The sequence below is a fragment of the Pseudorasbora parva genome, chromosome 1 (assembly GCF_024679245.1).
Source record: "Pseudorasbora parva isolate DD20220531a chromosome 1, ASM2467924v1, whole genome shotgun sequence".
Classification (NCBI taxonomy): Eukaryota; Metazoa; Chordata; class Actinopteri; order Cypriniformes; family Gobionidae; genus Pseudorasbora; species Pseudorasbora parva.
In genome coordinates, this window is record NC_090172.1 from 50,126,650 (window position 1) to 50,141,973 (window position 15,324).

Sequence of the window (15,324 nt, forward strand, 5' to 3'; positions counted from 1 at the left end):
GCTTACAAGTGTAAACAGTTGCCAATTGCTCTAATAATAGCTTACCTCTTGCCCATGTAGGCAGCTGTAGTATTATAAAATGCTTTAACTTCACAATGGCGGCTAAAAAGGACAACAAAGTCAACTAAGCTTGCAGTTCTGATTCCATGTTATTGTTTACACTGTCTGTCGGCGAGGCTGGTGTGTTAGAGCATTGAGAGACACAGCTCTGGTCCATTATAACCGTGTTCTGGTAGCTTAAAGGTGAACTATGTAGTATTTTTGCAGTAAAATATCCAAAAACCACTAGGCCGGTGTTATATATTTTGTTCAGTTGAGTACCTACAATATCCCAGATGTTTCCAACTATTTGTAAATTGTGAGAAAATTGCTATTTTAACTAAGGACAGGGACGTTGCAGCATTGCATTTGAGGGAGTCGCCTGTCAATGGTCATATCTGCGTTACCCTCGGTTTCGGCTTTTATTTGGCAGGAGCGCTTTACTCTTAGCAGTGTGAACAACTGAACGCATGGAGTAAAGTCATAACATCGTTTTGAACACACTTAAATGTATCTAATATGATAAACAGAGCTCCATTACCTCAAAATCATAACCGGAAGAGCGGATCTGTGCAGGCGCCCGGCAAATGAGTCCCGTCCCGTCATAATAAAAGTCCCGGTATTCGCGAGGTGGGTATTTGTTTAACAATCGCTCCAGCAGCTGTGCTCAGGTCCACAACACTCGGTCCTGCTCTGTTTAGACTACAGTAACGTTAATAATCGCATGCATGAACGTGATTTCTGCCCGAGTCCTATTTTCCACCGGCTGTGATGAGAAGACCACATCTCCCAAGATGCTGCGCTCACACTTGGCGTCATCAAACTACGCATTTGTTGCGCCCTCCAGTGGACGAAAGCTGCATAGTGCACCTTTAATGTGAGTAGCCATGCCATCATTTTCAAAAGTCTTCATTTTGGTCTGTCTAATGCAGCCTTTTTAGTTATTTTCGTAAGATTCGTAGATTCATTGATACAACAGATACAACATTGTCTTCTGTTTTTAGTACATTGTTGTAATGTAAACATACCCTAAACAGAGTCTGCTACGTTTCCAAAAGTCTCAGTTTTTAAGGTTCCAAAACTCCGGAGTATAGTGTAGATGCCAGGAACAACCATAGCAAAAGTTAAGCATTTTAAAACGAAAACAAATTTATCAATTCACCTTTTAGTGCTTAATCCAGTTCTGTACATAGATAGTTCAGTAAATTACGGGTGCGACAACTACATTTACAAAAATTCTAGGCAAAGTGTACAAAACTGAACTAAACAACTAGTTGTTAATGACGCATGAAGAGAGATATGAAAGTTAAGAGACAAGAGATCTCTTATCTGTATGTGTGGTGCGGTACGAGCCTGACGCATTTGTGTTGCCAGATCTTGCAAGCAAATCACCGAACAAGAACAAGCCCATGAAAAAATAAATGCTTTATGATGAAAATAAGACTGAAATATCGCAACCCGCACTGATAATTTGCTCGCTGAATGAGCCAAGCCTAAACAAAAACTCTAAAAACGCTTATAATAATTGGACATGGCAACACTGCTAGAGCGTGCGCTGTGAAGAAGCATTTAAGCATAACCAAAATGCCTCAAATGACAGTGGTTTATTTAAAATTACTGAATACAACAAGTCTTTTGTCACTGTAATATTAATTTGCTCAAAAATAACGGAGACAAAACACGTGAGATGCCAGAATGTTGCTATGGTTACCATATGGTGTAAGTCATCACCGTTTAATCGGGAGGGAGTCATGTTTTGCGCAAACTAAGAAGGATCATTTAGGGGATTCACTCACGCATTAAATGCAGTTGTCACTCCTGAAACTTTACTGTGTAAGTGGCCATTGTAGAGCTAATAAATTGTACCAGGTAGCATTAGCTATAATAAAGCAAAGCGCTAAAAGAGTTGATAAGAAATTTTGATATTTATAGAGTTCATCTCAGTTGTTTTCGTTGTTTCTCTTAGACTGCAATGATTATTAATTAACATTATTAAACATGATTTTAACACATTTGGAAGGCACTAAGAATCATGTACGTCTGCTGTTTGTTGATTTTTCCTCTGCCTTTAATTGTGTCCAGCCTCACATTCTGGCTGAGAAACTTACCGAACATTTTCATTTAGACTCAGCCATTGTGTGTTGGCTGGTGGATTTTTTAACAAACAGAGTTCAAAGAGTTGCGTATTAATGGTGTGTTGTCTAATGCACTGTCATCGTTCACTGGTACACCTCAAGGTTGTGTTTATTCTCCTCTTTTGTTTTCTTTATACACTGACGACTGTCGGAGTGCTTTTGAAGGAAGACACATTGTTAAATTTGCAGATGATTCCGTAATCGTGTCTCTCCTTACCGAGTCAGATGGCAATCATGGTCCAGTGGTTGATCACTTTATTCAATGGTGCAAAGACTCTTTTTAAAATATCAATCCTTTAAACAAAAGAGATCTACATTGATTTCCGCAGGACGAAATCTGTATCTGTGCCACCTGTTTTCATAGAGGGACATCAGGTAGATGTGGTGGAAGAGTGCAAATATTTAGGGACTATAATTGACGACAAGTTAAAATTTGAAGCAAATACTGATAGCATTAGAGGAAAAGCTCTTAAACGTATGTATTTTTTGAGGAAACTCCGAACTTTTAATATGGATGTTTCTTTTATGAGAATGTTCTACTCCTGTTTTATTGAATCTGTCTTAAGTTTCTCTATTATTTGCTGGTATGGTAATTTGAATGTTAGGAATAGGAGTAAGTTGAATAGTATTGTTAAAATGTGTAGTAAGATCATCGGGACTGATTTAAGGACCATTAAACAAATTTATAATTATGGGGTGACTAGGAAGACACAGTTAGTCCATTCAGATGTTACCCACCCATTATGTACCGAATTTCAAATGCTTCCATCGGGTCGGAGATTTAAACTTCCCCTTTGTAAATCTACCAGACACAAAAACTCCTTTATACCTGCTGCTATTGTTTTTCTTAATGATTATGAATATGTGTTATTTGATGTGTGTTATTATACTGTGTTGCTATACGAACATGTATGTATGCTGCTATCTGCACAAGAATTGCCTTTTAGGACAACAAAGTTATAAAGTATGAGATTAAATGGTGAGGAAAAAACTCTCCTACTTCTCAAAGTCTGCAGAAGATCAAGAGCAGTTGGCCTTTATGTCAACTACTGGCTCACTTTTGTATGTTTATTTCTATTATAAGCCATTTTAGGAGAAATATTTTAGTCAAAGATGATATTTAAACATTTAAACTCCATGGAAAACAGCGTTTGGTCTTTTAAGCAATGGAAGCAAAAACATTTTTCATTTTTCAGCTGCTCTGTTATTCAGAAAAAAAGCATTTTTCTTCTACCTACTTGATCTGATGGCCCTCAAAAAGCATGTAAGCATGAACACAAACACACATGAGATTGAGCAGGTCAGGGTATGTGATTTATGTTTCCCCTTCAGCATGGAAGTATTATTTATAGTCAGCTACACCGTTTTCACCATTATGGCCCCTCACAAGGCTTCAGGGGCCTGACTGAGAGATTTATCTGCAGTTATACACAAATATTAATTGAATTTTGGAATGGACACATCAGTGTCATGACCCTTAAATCAGGTTAAATGTTGTGGAGGGTTGAAGTGAGCAATTATTAACCACAGCCAAAAGTATCAATGATTCGAATGAGTTTTATTAAGACTTTTGAACATCAAGAGGATTTTATTATTATTAACAAATGGATTGTTAAAGGAATAGTTCAGCCAAAATGAAAGCTGTGATCGTTTACTCACCCTTATGTTGTTCCAAACACATATAAGTGTTGTTTTTTTTGTAGTAGTATAAAAGGAGTTTAACAGAATTTTTAGTCTCCAAATATTGTCCATGGAAATGTTGTGCCAGGTTTACCTCCACACTGTTGGTTCTCATGTCTCATAACTGATTGAATATCACAACAACTTTGAATATGCAGAAATGTTGTAATTTTTCCTTTTTTTTTGCACAGAAAGCAAATCATATGTTCACTTCTGTTCAAAAGTTTAAGGTCTGTAAGATTTTGTTTTATGCTTTTAAAATAAATCCAACCATGGTTGTTTTATGCAATCAAAACAATATTAAAAACAGTAATATTGTGAAATATTATTACAATTTCAAATAACTCTTTTCTCAACTGAATTTTCAGCATAATTTCTCCAGTCTTGAGTGTCACATCATTCTAATATGCTGATTTGCTGCTCAAGAAACATTTCTTATTATTATCAATGTTGAACAGTTGTGCTGCTTAATATTTAATATTCATGCTGCATCTGAACCCATTTTAAATTCAATCTGGGTCGTATTTTCATGATTTTTAAAGATATCGGCATGTCAGGCAAACCTGTCGATGTTAGCTTTAGCCTAATTTGGCTTCTACTCAGTAACAGATGAATATAATTTAAAAAATAATTAATATATATTCAGTGAACACATAATTGTATTACACTTACTATAAGAATAAATAATATTTAGCGTCTATGTGCAATTATTGAAATTTGGGCTCCTTTAGCTGAGTTCTTCTCTGGGTTTTTCTCCCTCTTCATCTGAACATCTTATGGAGATTTTTCCTTTGGCTGCTGAGCTTAATGCATGACAAAAGCACTATACAACAAAAAAGTGACTTGAGAAGTCTATATGTAGTGCGCAAGTCATTTACCCGATGTTTATGGTGCTGCTTTGTCATTTTTGGCCACTTGACAGCCGCAGTCTACATTCATTTTCATTGTATTGAATGAACATCTCTGCTAAGCTATTCCTTTCCACAGAAGATCAAACACATCAGAGTCAATAAAAATGACTGAACTTGTTTTGTGTACACTGTTCTTTTGAGGCATCAGAACAGCGGGAGCCACCTGAGTCAGCTGTATAAGTGCTTTGTTATTACAGCTCTAGATGACAGGTTTGTGATAGCTTCCTGACCATTAATAATGATTTGTTCTAACTCATTATTTGTTTTGTGATTGTCTCAGTCTGCAGGAATTATTGATGATTTCAGCACATTTCAAAAGTAAATGTGTGATTTTTCAGTGTCATTTGTGTGAAAGCCCAGGCTTTAGTTTCCATTCTCTTTAGTCAGAACTGCCTGAAAACAGCTGAGAATGGAAAAAATGCTTGTGCTGCTTTAAGTGCGTTACATTAGCACCATATGTTGTGTTAGTCATTTATAAATGTGCGCACATTCACACAAACACACATTTTTTAAACACCTGTAAACATACAACAGAGACCCCTTCCGAGCCCCAAATGACCAATAAATTAGGGGTGGGGGCATTGTAGACTCAACTGAACAAACACATTTTTACAATGTTTTCAAATTGCCTATTTATTACTCTACTGGTCCATATTAGTGTTAGTTTATAATTTTTTATATTAGGGATGGGCATTTTTTTTCTTTCAAAATATTGTATTAAAATATTTGGGCTCATACATTTTTTTTTTTTTTGAATATTTATTTAAATGAAGTTTAACAATCTGTTGATCACAATGGTTTCAGATGTGATGCCAAAATAAATGCCTTCAATGTAGTCAAAGCTAATGTAGTTTAGATAGACAAAGCACAGCAGATTGCACCATCATTGAACATTTTGGGAGCTTTAAGGACAAATCGCTGGGTTTGTGCAACCCAGCAAACAAACCAAAACTCCAGATGGTGGAAAACCACAGTTTGAAGCAAAATCATACTTTAGAAAACTGGAATTCACTTTTTCATTTGTGTTGTGGTAAACACTTCTGTGCTCCCCCCCCCCCCCCCCCCAAGGTAATGGCTCGTTAAATCTCTGTTGTTTTTTTTACAGGTGTCTTCAGTAAACACACACTCACACGCTCATGTTTGTAAGGAAATGCACGTGTCAAGAAGGAACACTATGGGCCCTATTTTAACGATCTGAAACGCAAGCGCAAGTAACTTTATGGGCGGGTCTTGCGCTGTTGCTATTTTCCCGGCGGGATAAATGGCTCTTGCGCCCGGCGCAAATCTAAAATGGGTTGGTCTGAAGTAGCTTCATTATTCATAGGTGTGGTTTGGGCGTAACGTGAATAAACCAATCAGAGCGTCATCTAACATTCCCTTTAAAAGCAGGTGCGCAAGTTCCATTATGGATTGCTATTATTATGGCGTATTTACCAGGCGCACACCAGTAACTGACTTTAGACTACGTTTTTTCTGGTCAGTGGCGCAATTGTTTAATGGAACAGCAAAATAGCACCAGGGATTGTTTGCGCTGAACCGCCCAGGGAGCACAAGTTCATTCACTAGTTTAGCGACGTGCTTCTATGGAGGGAAAAGCGTGCTTTGCGCGGGTGCAAAATAGGAATGACACATGCGTCGGTGTACAAAGTCAATCGCGCTGGGTGCAAGATAGGGCCCTATATGTTCCTCATACCACATTTGTGAGATTGGTGGTTGTGGTGAAAGTGTGTTATCAATGGATTTTACCTGCTGACAGGTTTGTGACAGGATCAGTTGTCTGCCATTTACTTTTCAAATCCGCATGGCTGGAAAAAAACAAAACAAAAACATTTTACTTACATAATCGGACTATACAGTTATCGGCAAATACCAGTATCAAAATTGTGTATAAAAGTTACAAAAACAAATATTTGATTTAATGTACCTTTCAGTCAGCCACAATAAGACCAAGAACATGCATTAAAAAAGTAAATGGAGTGAATTCTGATCTCATGTTGACACCATTTTGGTTTTATTTCTGTCTTTTTTTTCGTTCAGGTGTCTTTGGTGGACATTGGCTCCCTCAAAGGTTTGGACTTGGTTACAGTAAAGCTGTTGCCTTTGTTGAGATCAGGTCTAACTGTGGACACATAGCATATGTGGTGTAATTCTGCGGATGAATTGTGCTAAATGTGTCCCCTGCTTAGAGCTGACAGCAGGTTCCGACAAACATTGTGCCTGAAGAGTTTCTTTCTGTTTGTTGTTGATTTGTTTATCAGGTCTAGGAACTGTAATTCTGTGTTTGTCCTGTATATCAATCTCGATGTGTCTGTCTCTGTATACATATGTATGTCTTTCAGAGTAACAAAGACCACATTTACTGACATAATTGCAGGTTTGATGCTAAGGGATGAAACTTACCCTGCACAAGTACATAAACACGGGCGGTTCTTACTGTGCAAGCTGGATTTTAGTATGCAAAAATATTAAGCAAAACAACAACAGTTTTTTTTTAATGTTGAAAATAATAAGAAATGTTTTTTGAGGTTCAAATCTGCATATTTAAACGATTTCAGAAAGGCTCATATAACACTGAAGACTGGAGTAAAGTTGCTAAAAATTCAGCTTTGGTGTTATAGGAATAAATTACATTTGAAAATATATTAAAATTGAAGAATAGTTATTTTAAATTGTTATAATGGTTCACAGTTGTTCTGTTTTTATTGTATTTTTGATCAAATAAATGCAGCGTTGGTAAAACATCAACTTTCTAAAACATCAAAAAAAAAAATCTTACCAATCCCAGACGTTTGAATGGTTTTGTACAGTATTTTTCTGGCCTAACAATTCTGTTTTTGTACTTGTGTGCGGTAGACAAGAAGAAGGAGAAAAGGGCAAAAGGAGCAGAGGAGGTGCGTGGCAGGAGGAATGCCATCAGGCTGAGCAGAGAGTACACTGTGGAGACTGTCGTGGTGGCCGACGCAAACATGGTGCAGTACCACGGTGCTGAGGCAGCCCAACGCTTCCTGCTCACCGTCATGAACATGGTAAGTCACATATTCACATAACATGGTCTAACTCAACAGACAGGTACAAAAGGAAATGATACATGAATGTTCTCCATAAAGAAATAGGTTTTTAACAATGGCATATTTGTTACGTAAACACAAAGAAAAATGGTGCAAGGACTCAAGTGCAGATAAATGAAGGTTTATTTACAAAAATAAAACAAACTCAAAACAAAACCCACAAGGGGTAAAAAAAAAAAAAAAAAAAAACAGAATAAGAATAACAAAATACAAAACTGAAACAAACCAACAGAGATCACAGGGAACAAGGAGACTTAGACAATACAATGATCTGACAAAGACTGACAAACACAAAGAGCTTATAAAAGGGAACAAATGAGGCAGGGACCGAGGGAACACAGGTGGGGCAAATTAAACCAATAATGAGATCACAAGGGGGAGGGATCAAACAATGCGTGCGTCTCAATCAGCTCCCTAGTTCAGTATTCAGGGCACTGACCAGGACATAAGTCAATGGGCTGACTCCCTGATTAGTGCCCTGACTACTGAACTAGGGAGCTGATTGAGACGCACCCAATGACAGAAGCACAATGGCCATACTGACAAAACCCACGTGCACACAAGACTGGACAGGCATGTGACAATATTAACCTTTCAAGACAAACCTAACATGTCTGAAGGTGATCAACAAGTGCTTCTCAATAAGCTTTTTTTCCCCTTCAGGATCCAGATTATTTTTTTTTATTTTTTATTTTTTACAGTAATCCTAACCACAACCCTTAACCATGTATAGCCTGATATATAAAATAATAGTAAAAAAAACAACAACCTTCAGACAAAATCTAACAAAAAAGGATATAAAAAAGGTATGTTATTGTTGAGTATCATATTTGATACATGACGCTTTTATGGCTCATATAGTATAATATAGTGAGAATATGGTGCCTACAGTTGAGGAGCTAAACCATTTTATTCAGAGGCCCAAACTGAGCACAAATATGCAGTTAGGTGCAGGTGCTGAAATATACTGTGTGGTAAGTAAGACGGAATTATGATAGCTTGTAATGTAAATCAAGGAGATCTTTATAACAGTATACAGAACACTGGCATAAAATATACATACATATCAGTTGTCACTTTGTATCTCCTAATACTATGTCTCAGTAATTAAAATTAAAAATATTATTAACAATACAACAATACATATAACAGCATAAAAGTAATTCTAAAAGTAATTCTATAAAAGTTATTCAATATAAAAGTTATTCTATAAAAATGATTAAAGATTGCAGCAAATCTGTGTATCATAACCTGAAGGTGGACATATTTATAGTATACTAATTATACTAAATTGTATTTTACTTGCTAAAAAACTATAAACTATCATTTAGATGACAGAATGTATGTATTATTCTGTATAAAAGGTTGTTAAAAGTTTTAATAATGTTGACAATTTAGAGGATATAAAAATGTGTGTATCAAATATGATACAGAAGGCTTTATAGGGTTAAAACTGCATGGTCCCAACAATATGACAATATGAATAGGATACCAAAATTCCGATGGTGTCAGGCTCTCATCAGCCAATAGGAAACAGATTGTGGTCATTACAAATGTTTATTCATACTGCATCTGAACCCATTTTTAAATCAATCTGGGCCGTATTTTTTTATTTTACTTTGTGTTCATGATTTTTAAAGATGTCGTCATGTCAGGCAACCTGTTGATGTTAGCTTTTGCCTAATTTGTCTTCTACTAAGTGACAGATGAATTTGCAACAAAATACCATGTGGTATGATTTGATGCACAAACCTCAAACAGCAATATAGGCAGCATTTTGTCAATGATTTTTAGGTCAGAACAGACCCACCAGTTACTACTGGCTTAAGCTGGGTGTACACGGTGCGATTTTTGCTGTCGTACGAGCTCACAGACAATTTTTTTCCCATGGGAGAAATCGCGTGGACATCGTGGATACTCATATGGTTGTGGCTAGCACCTTGTGAGAGGAAATACGAGACGAGCCGAACACTTTACGAGCACCTCCCGACCTCCCGATAATTTTTAAGCATGTTTAAAACATTTGGGGAGTTGGCCCAAACCAGTGTATGGCTGTCCCCTATTGCCAAATCATGCACAACCACGTCACATAGGTTAGATCTGACTATTATTAGGATAACTCAGTGGCTGCAACCATACAGCGTATACACACACACACACACACACACACACACACACACACACACACACACACACACACACACACACACACACACACACACACACACACACACACACTCTTTCTCTCTCACGCGCACCCACTCTCTCCCTCTGGTTGTTTCTGAATGGCTACTGTTCTCTGCTTTTCAACAAATAATTTGCATACATATTTTTTCGTATTTTTTTTTATCTGAAGCTATAGCAGCATCATTGAAAGCTCCATTCTGTGTTTAACGCGAAAGCTGTGATCACCGCCGGCTCACCGCGCAGTGCAGTCGTGTCGTGTAGCAGCTGATTTGATGCGATTATCAATTAACTGGCTCGCAGAGTGTGCAATATCTCACAACCTCCCGAATGTCCGAATTTGCACAATGTACACCCGCCTTTAAAGGGGGGGTGAAATGCTGTTTCATGCATACTGAGCTTTTTACACCTTTAAAGACTTGGATTCCCATCCTAAACATAGACAAAGTTTCAAAAACTAATGTTGGACGTTTGATGGAGTATTTCTGTGTTAAAAATACTCCTTCCGGTTTCTCACAAGTTTCGGCGAGTTTTTTTCGAGTATGGGTCTAATTGACGTTAAATAGAGCGGAAGGTCCTTGTATGGGCTGTACGGGCTCTTCTCCCGGAAGGGTGCGCGCGCGCGTAACTAGAGGGAGAGAGAGGAAATGCACGCTGTAAACAGTCTCTCAGGTGCAGATCCAGTCCTCCGTGAACACTTATGTCGCTCCCCGGGAAGGCAGCGCTGCATTTGAACCGATTTGAACGCAGAAATGACGGGAAGCTTCAAGGCATCGCTTCAGTCGCGTCGCAAAGTGGATTTCCACGGTCACTGCTGTCACAGGACTTCACCAAATCATACCAAAGAAGTGTGTTTTTGACAGAGCGGTCCTGCTTTGGAAGATGCCGGTGAGTAAATCAACTTCAAATGTCTCTGCTATTGGCTACCGTCGCATGAGTAAACATCAGTAAACGATACGATCGCGTGCTTCGTCATTCAAATGCGCTAACGGTTACTCCATTGTTGTTCTGTATAACGTTACACTAGTCTGACGTGCAAAACCGTTCTGCTTGCTACTTCTAAGGTCTAGTCGCATACAATAGTCCATAAACCGAATCATGTCCTCATACACTGCGAGTAAAGACACAGAAATGTGGAGAGGCCATTAAATACAGTAACTTACATACCACAGAGACGGACGTCCTGATGTTGCCGTTTCTCCTGTTCAGTTTATTTCAGCCTCAGATTTGATTGTGGATCATTATCTGTATTAGCTGAGATAGATGGGTTTCTCCACGCTTGAGGACGTCACCGCTTTGCGCGCTTGTGATTCTTTAGCTCCGCCCACACGATACGCCTCCAGCCGCTCGGTTTTTTCCGGAAAGACTCGGTACAGCCCATATTTCTTTTATAAATATGATAAAACTAAAGACTTTTCGGAGATATGAAGGATGCAATACTACTCTATAGGTACTCAAGATTGACATGAGATTGACTGAAACTGAGTGTTTCACCCCTTTAAGGAAGTGCATGGCAGAAAATTATCTAAATCAGGGGTCTTCAACTAAAATTGCTTGGAGTCCATTAAATAAACCTTCCTCACTGGCCGAGGTCCGGACAATTATATACCTAAAAACATGAATTGATGTCTTTTTTGCCAGACTAAAGAAATTAGTGTAGATTAAAAAAAAAAAGTCTTTACTGAGCAAAAAATAATGTCTTTACTGAGCAAAATATAATATGTTCTCATATAGATAAATATGTCTTTTCATATCGTTAAAGCAATCATCCTTTACTAAATGCATCTCATTTTGAGGTTGTTCTGTTTAAGTTGCGTTGGTACAAAATATCTAATTCAACCAGTAGCCCTGTCTGACAAAAAATATGATGAATGAAAAAATGCCTTCATCTCTAAATCTGCACTGAAAAGACATTAATTTCAACATTACTAGCAACTAAAGTGCTTTTTCTGCTGAACTGAGATAAACAGTAACAAGCAATGAGCACAAACCCTTCTGGTAAAAAAACAAAACAGAAATCTCATAACATAATTTTATGTTCATTCACATTTATAGTCTCTACCTAACTAAATGTAGGCTATCTTCAGCACTGCTCTCTCTGTGCTTCAAATTGACAGAACGGTGTGCAAACTCTAACCCGTTAACATGGGAGCCAAAATAAAAACAGACATGCCACGAGCTGCACGATTTATTACATTTATATTATATTCCCCTCAAATCGTCCATGTACATACTGATTTCACCCTGTGCTACAAGATACACTCATCGTGCAGTTCTTCTGTCAGAAGTCGATTCAAAACTGAGCTTGCACGTATGTGTGCTACCGGTCTGAGTGTCCGGTGTGCGACCCCTTGGCTTTATCTGTCAACGCAACCGTGGCAACATAGGAAAAAAAAACGGTTCTACTGAGCTGCCTGATATAAATGTGATTATTATTATTTTATTTTTTTAAATCGCATTTGGCATTTATTCATTTCATTATGTCAAAAGGCTTCCGCCAGTTGGTGACCCCTGATCTAAATAAATAGTTTAGATCAGTGCTATTTTAGTATAATTTAAATACTTTCTAGGTCTTATTAATAGTTTGAATTCGCTTTTTATATATGTTTTGCAATTTTAGTAATTGTTTTTTTAAATTTGTTACGTTTTTGTAAAATGCCTACATAGTTTTTTATTTCAGCTTCATTTTGTTATTTTAAAACATCAAGTTAAATTACATTTATAACAAGTATACAATAATAAAGTACTTACAAATCATTAACAAAGTATTTATATCTCTCTACATTCTTAATATATTAAGAGGCTATATACAAATAGTGAGTTCTTCATCCATTATCACTGTATACTGTACATCATTTTGTGACCTAATCTAAAGTGAGAACTATTTAAAGTTAGTAGTTAACAAAAATAAAAAAAAACAACTTATGTTACTTTTTACATATGAGCTATTTAAAAAATTATACTTTGTTTTTTTTTATTGTTTTAGTTAACTATAATAACCCTGGTTTAGATTGTTTACACTGCATATTTTGCATCTTTTGCATGTAACAGAGCATTTGGACACTTGTGAAAAGAAATGGGTCATAAAACAGGAAAGAGACAGATTGGGAGTGTGTGAGTGTAACATTTGCTCTGCTGACCGCAGCTGTGCTGTGTGTGACATTCATGAGTCGGCAGCTCTTGCACACACACGGAGACACACACACACACACACACACACACACACACACACTGTTTAATCACATGGGCTCTGTTACACAAATTACTGTGCTGTCTATGTAGGCTGCATTTTGAAGCATCATAGGTCTGAGGCAACAAATCAGAATTTAAAGTCATCATTCTAATACAGAATTTCGACCAGGGAATCTATATGCAGCTATCTTTATTAATAACAAAAACTAAAAACAAAGAAGATAATACAAATATCAGAAAACACAGGAGCATACACATGGCAGGAAAAAACAACACAAGATAAAAAAACTAAACAAACAGAGGGCCTTATATACACAGGATAGGTAATCAACAGAACTAGAGACAGTACTTAACATAATCAGTAACCATGATGGAAACAAACTGGGATCTGGAACACAGGAACAGAACAGAACCAAACAAAAACTGAAAATAAAGTGTGCATATATTAAGCAGACAATCTACTAATACTCTAATAAGTGCTAGTTTAAATGTAGTTGCATATGTGATGAGTTACGATGAGTTACTTATAATTATTAAATGAGCTACTTATAGTTAGTCAGTGCTTACTATTTGGTTAACCTTACAACTCCCAACTCTATACTGTAATACAAAACAACACAAAAATATGCTCCAAAGCAAATATTTCAAATTGCGGAAAACTTTATTTACATAATTAAACGTCTCCCACACACAACAGCTCTACTATTTATGGTACATTTTGCACCCTTTGTTTGAACATGCTATTATGGGCCTTTCTGAAAAAAATATTCTTATGGCCTTTCATTAGGGCTTATTTAGCCACTTTTAATTAAATCCAGTGCCTCTGTGCGTGGCTTGATGTTGTGTCTATAAGGCACAGAAAAAAGAAATGAGGTTCTTTTTCCTGAGATCTTTTCTGACCTGGACTGCTTGCACATCTGTTTTTTGCCCATCTCCCTCTCTTCATTTTCGATCTCTTCCTGACCCTCTCAATCTATTTCAGTTGCCACAGGAGCACTGGTTGAAGCCTGGATATATTCAAATCAAATGAATTTGATAGCTAATCATGCTGATCGAACTTCTCAGCTTTTTCTCCTTGTAAGTTTCAAACTCTGTTTTAACTCTGATACCTCTGTGTGTGCCTTCTAGTGATAGGATGTGGCCTTTTTATTCTTGGAAATATTTTTCAATATTCATCTGGATTTAAGGAGCAAACATTAAGCGTCAGAGTTAAAGAAGTTAACATTACAGTCGATATCACTTTGCCTATGTACATTGTGCTATCCTCGACAACCCAGCTGTATGCTAACATTAGCTGCCATGCCTCTTACATGTTTGCAAATAATGTTGTGTTAAGAACATAGATAGACTCTTATCAGAGTTAACTTTAAAGAGTTAGTTCACCCAAAAATTTAATTTATGTCATTAATGACTCACCCTAATGTCGTTCCACACCGTAAGGCCTCCATTCATCTTTGGAACACAGTTTAAAGGGTTACTTCAGCGATTAGCATATGGCTTTGTATCAGTAGAAACCCTGGAGTATATTCAAATGATTGTGCTCCCCCCTCATATCCCCCTGAGACAAGAGATTTATGCATTTTATTTCTGTAAAAATTCCTCCCATGACGCAAATATCGTCAAATTGCGCCATCGGAGGAATTGTTGGCCAGAGGCTAAAGACTACAGCCAGCAGAGGGAGCCATTTCCGCATGTTTTCAACTCGCGCGTGGGGGATGGGAGATCACACAGCACTCAGCTGCAGCCTCAGGCATTCGTGTTTAAACAGTGCGGCCAGCAAAGCAAACTAATTCTCAAACTAATTCCTATGAAAGTTAAGTTTTCAAAGGCATGAACTTAAAACGCAGCAGACGAAACATGCGCTGTGAACCTATGCTGCGAGTGCCGTCGCGTTTACCTCAGCTTTCATAACGAGCTCATCCATGACTGTCAATGTGACTCCTGCAGCGTTTTGGGCTGTGAGACTCTCTCAACGGCTAAATCACATATTGAACACACACGTTCAGTTTTTAATTGTAGTGTCTGTTCTCTAACTGAACTGATTTCTAGAAGATGATCGCGGTCGTGGTGGGAAAGTGATCAGTGATTCAGTAATCTAGTAGCGGTGGCTTTGTG

General features: G+C 37.4%; 1 protein-coding gene across 2 annotated transcripts in view; it reads left to right on the forward strand.

The window, feature by feature from the left end:
* Positions 1 to 15,324, forward strand: part of adamts17 (ADAM metallopeptidase with thrombospondin type 1 motif, 17) — a 176,985-nt gene that overhangs the window by 26,816 nt on the left and 134,845 nt on the right. For both annotated transcript variants that reach the window (XM_067444859.1, XM_067444863.1), the window contains exon 4: positions 7,619 to 7,791. In XM_067444859.1, the coding sequence (XP_067300960.1) occupies positions 7,619 to 7,791 (173 nt within the window). The remainder of the gene's footprint in view (positions 1 to 7,618; positions 7,792 to 15,324) is intronic.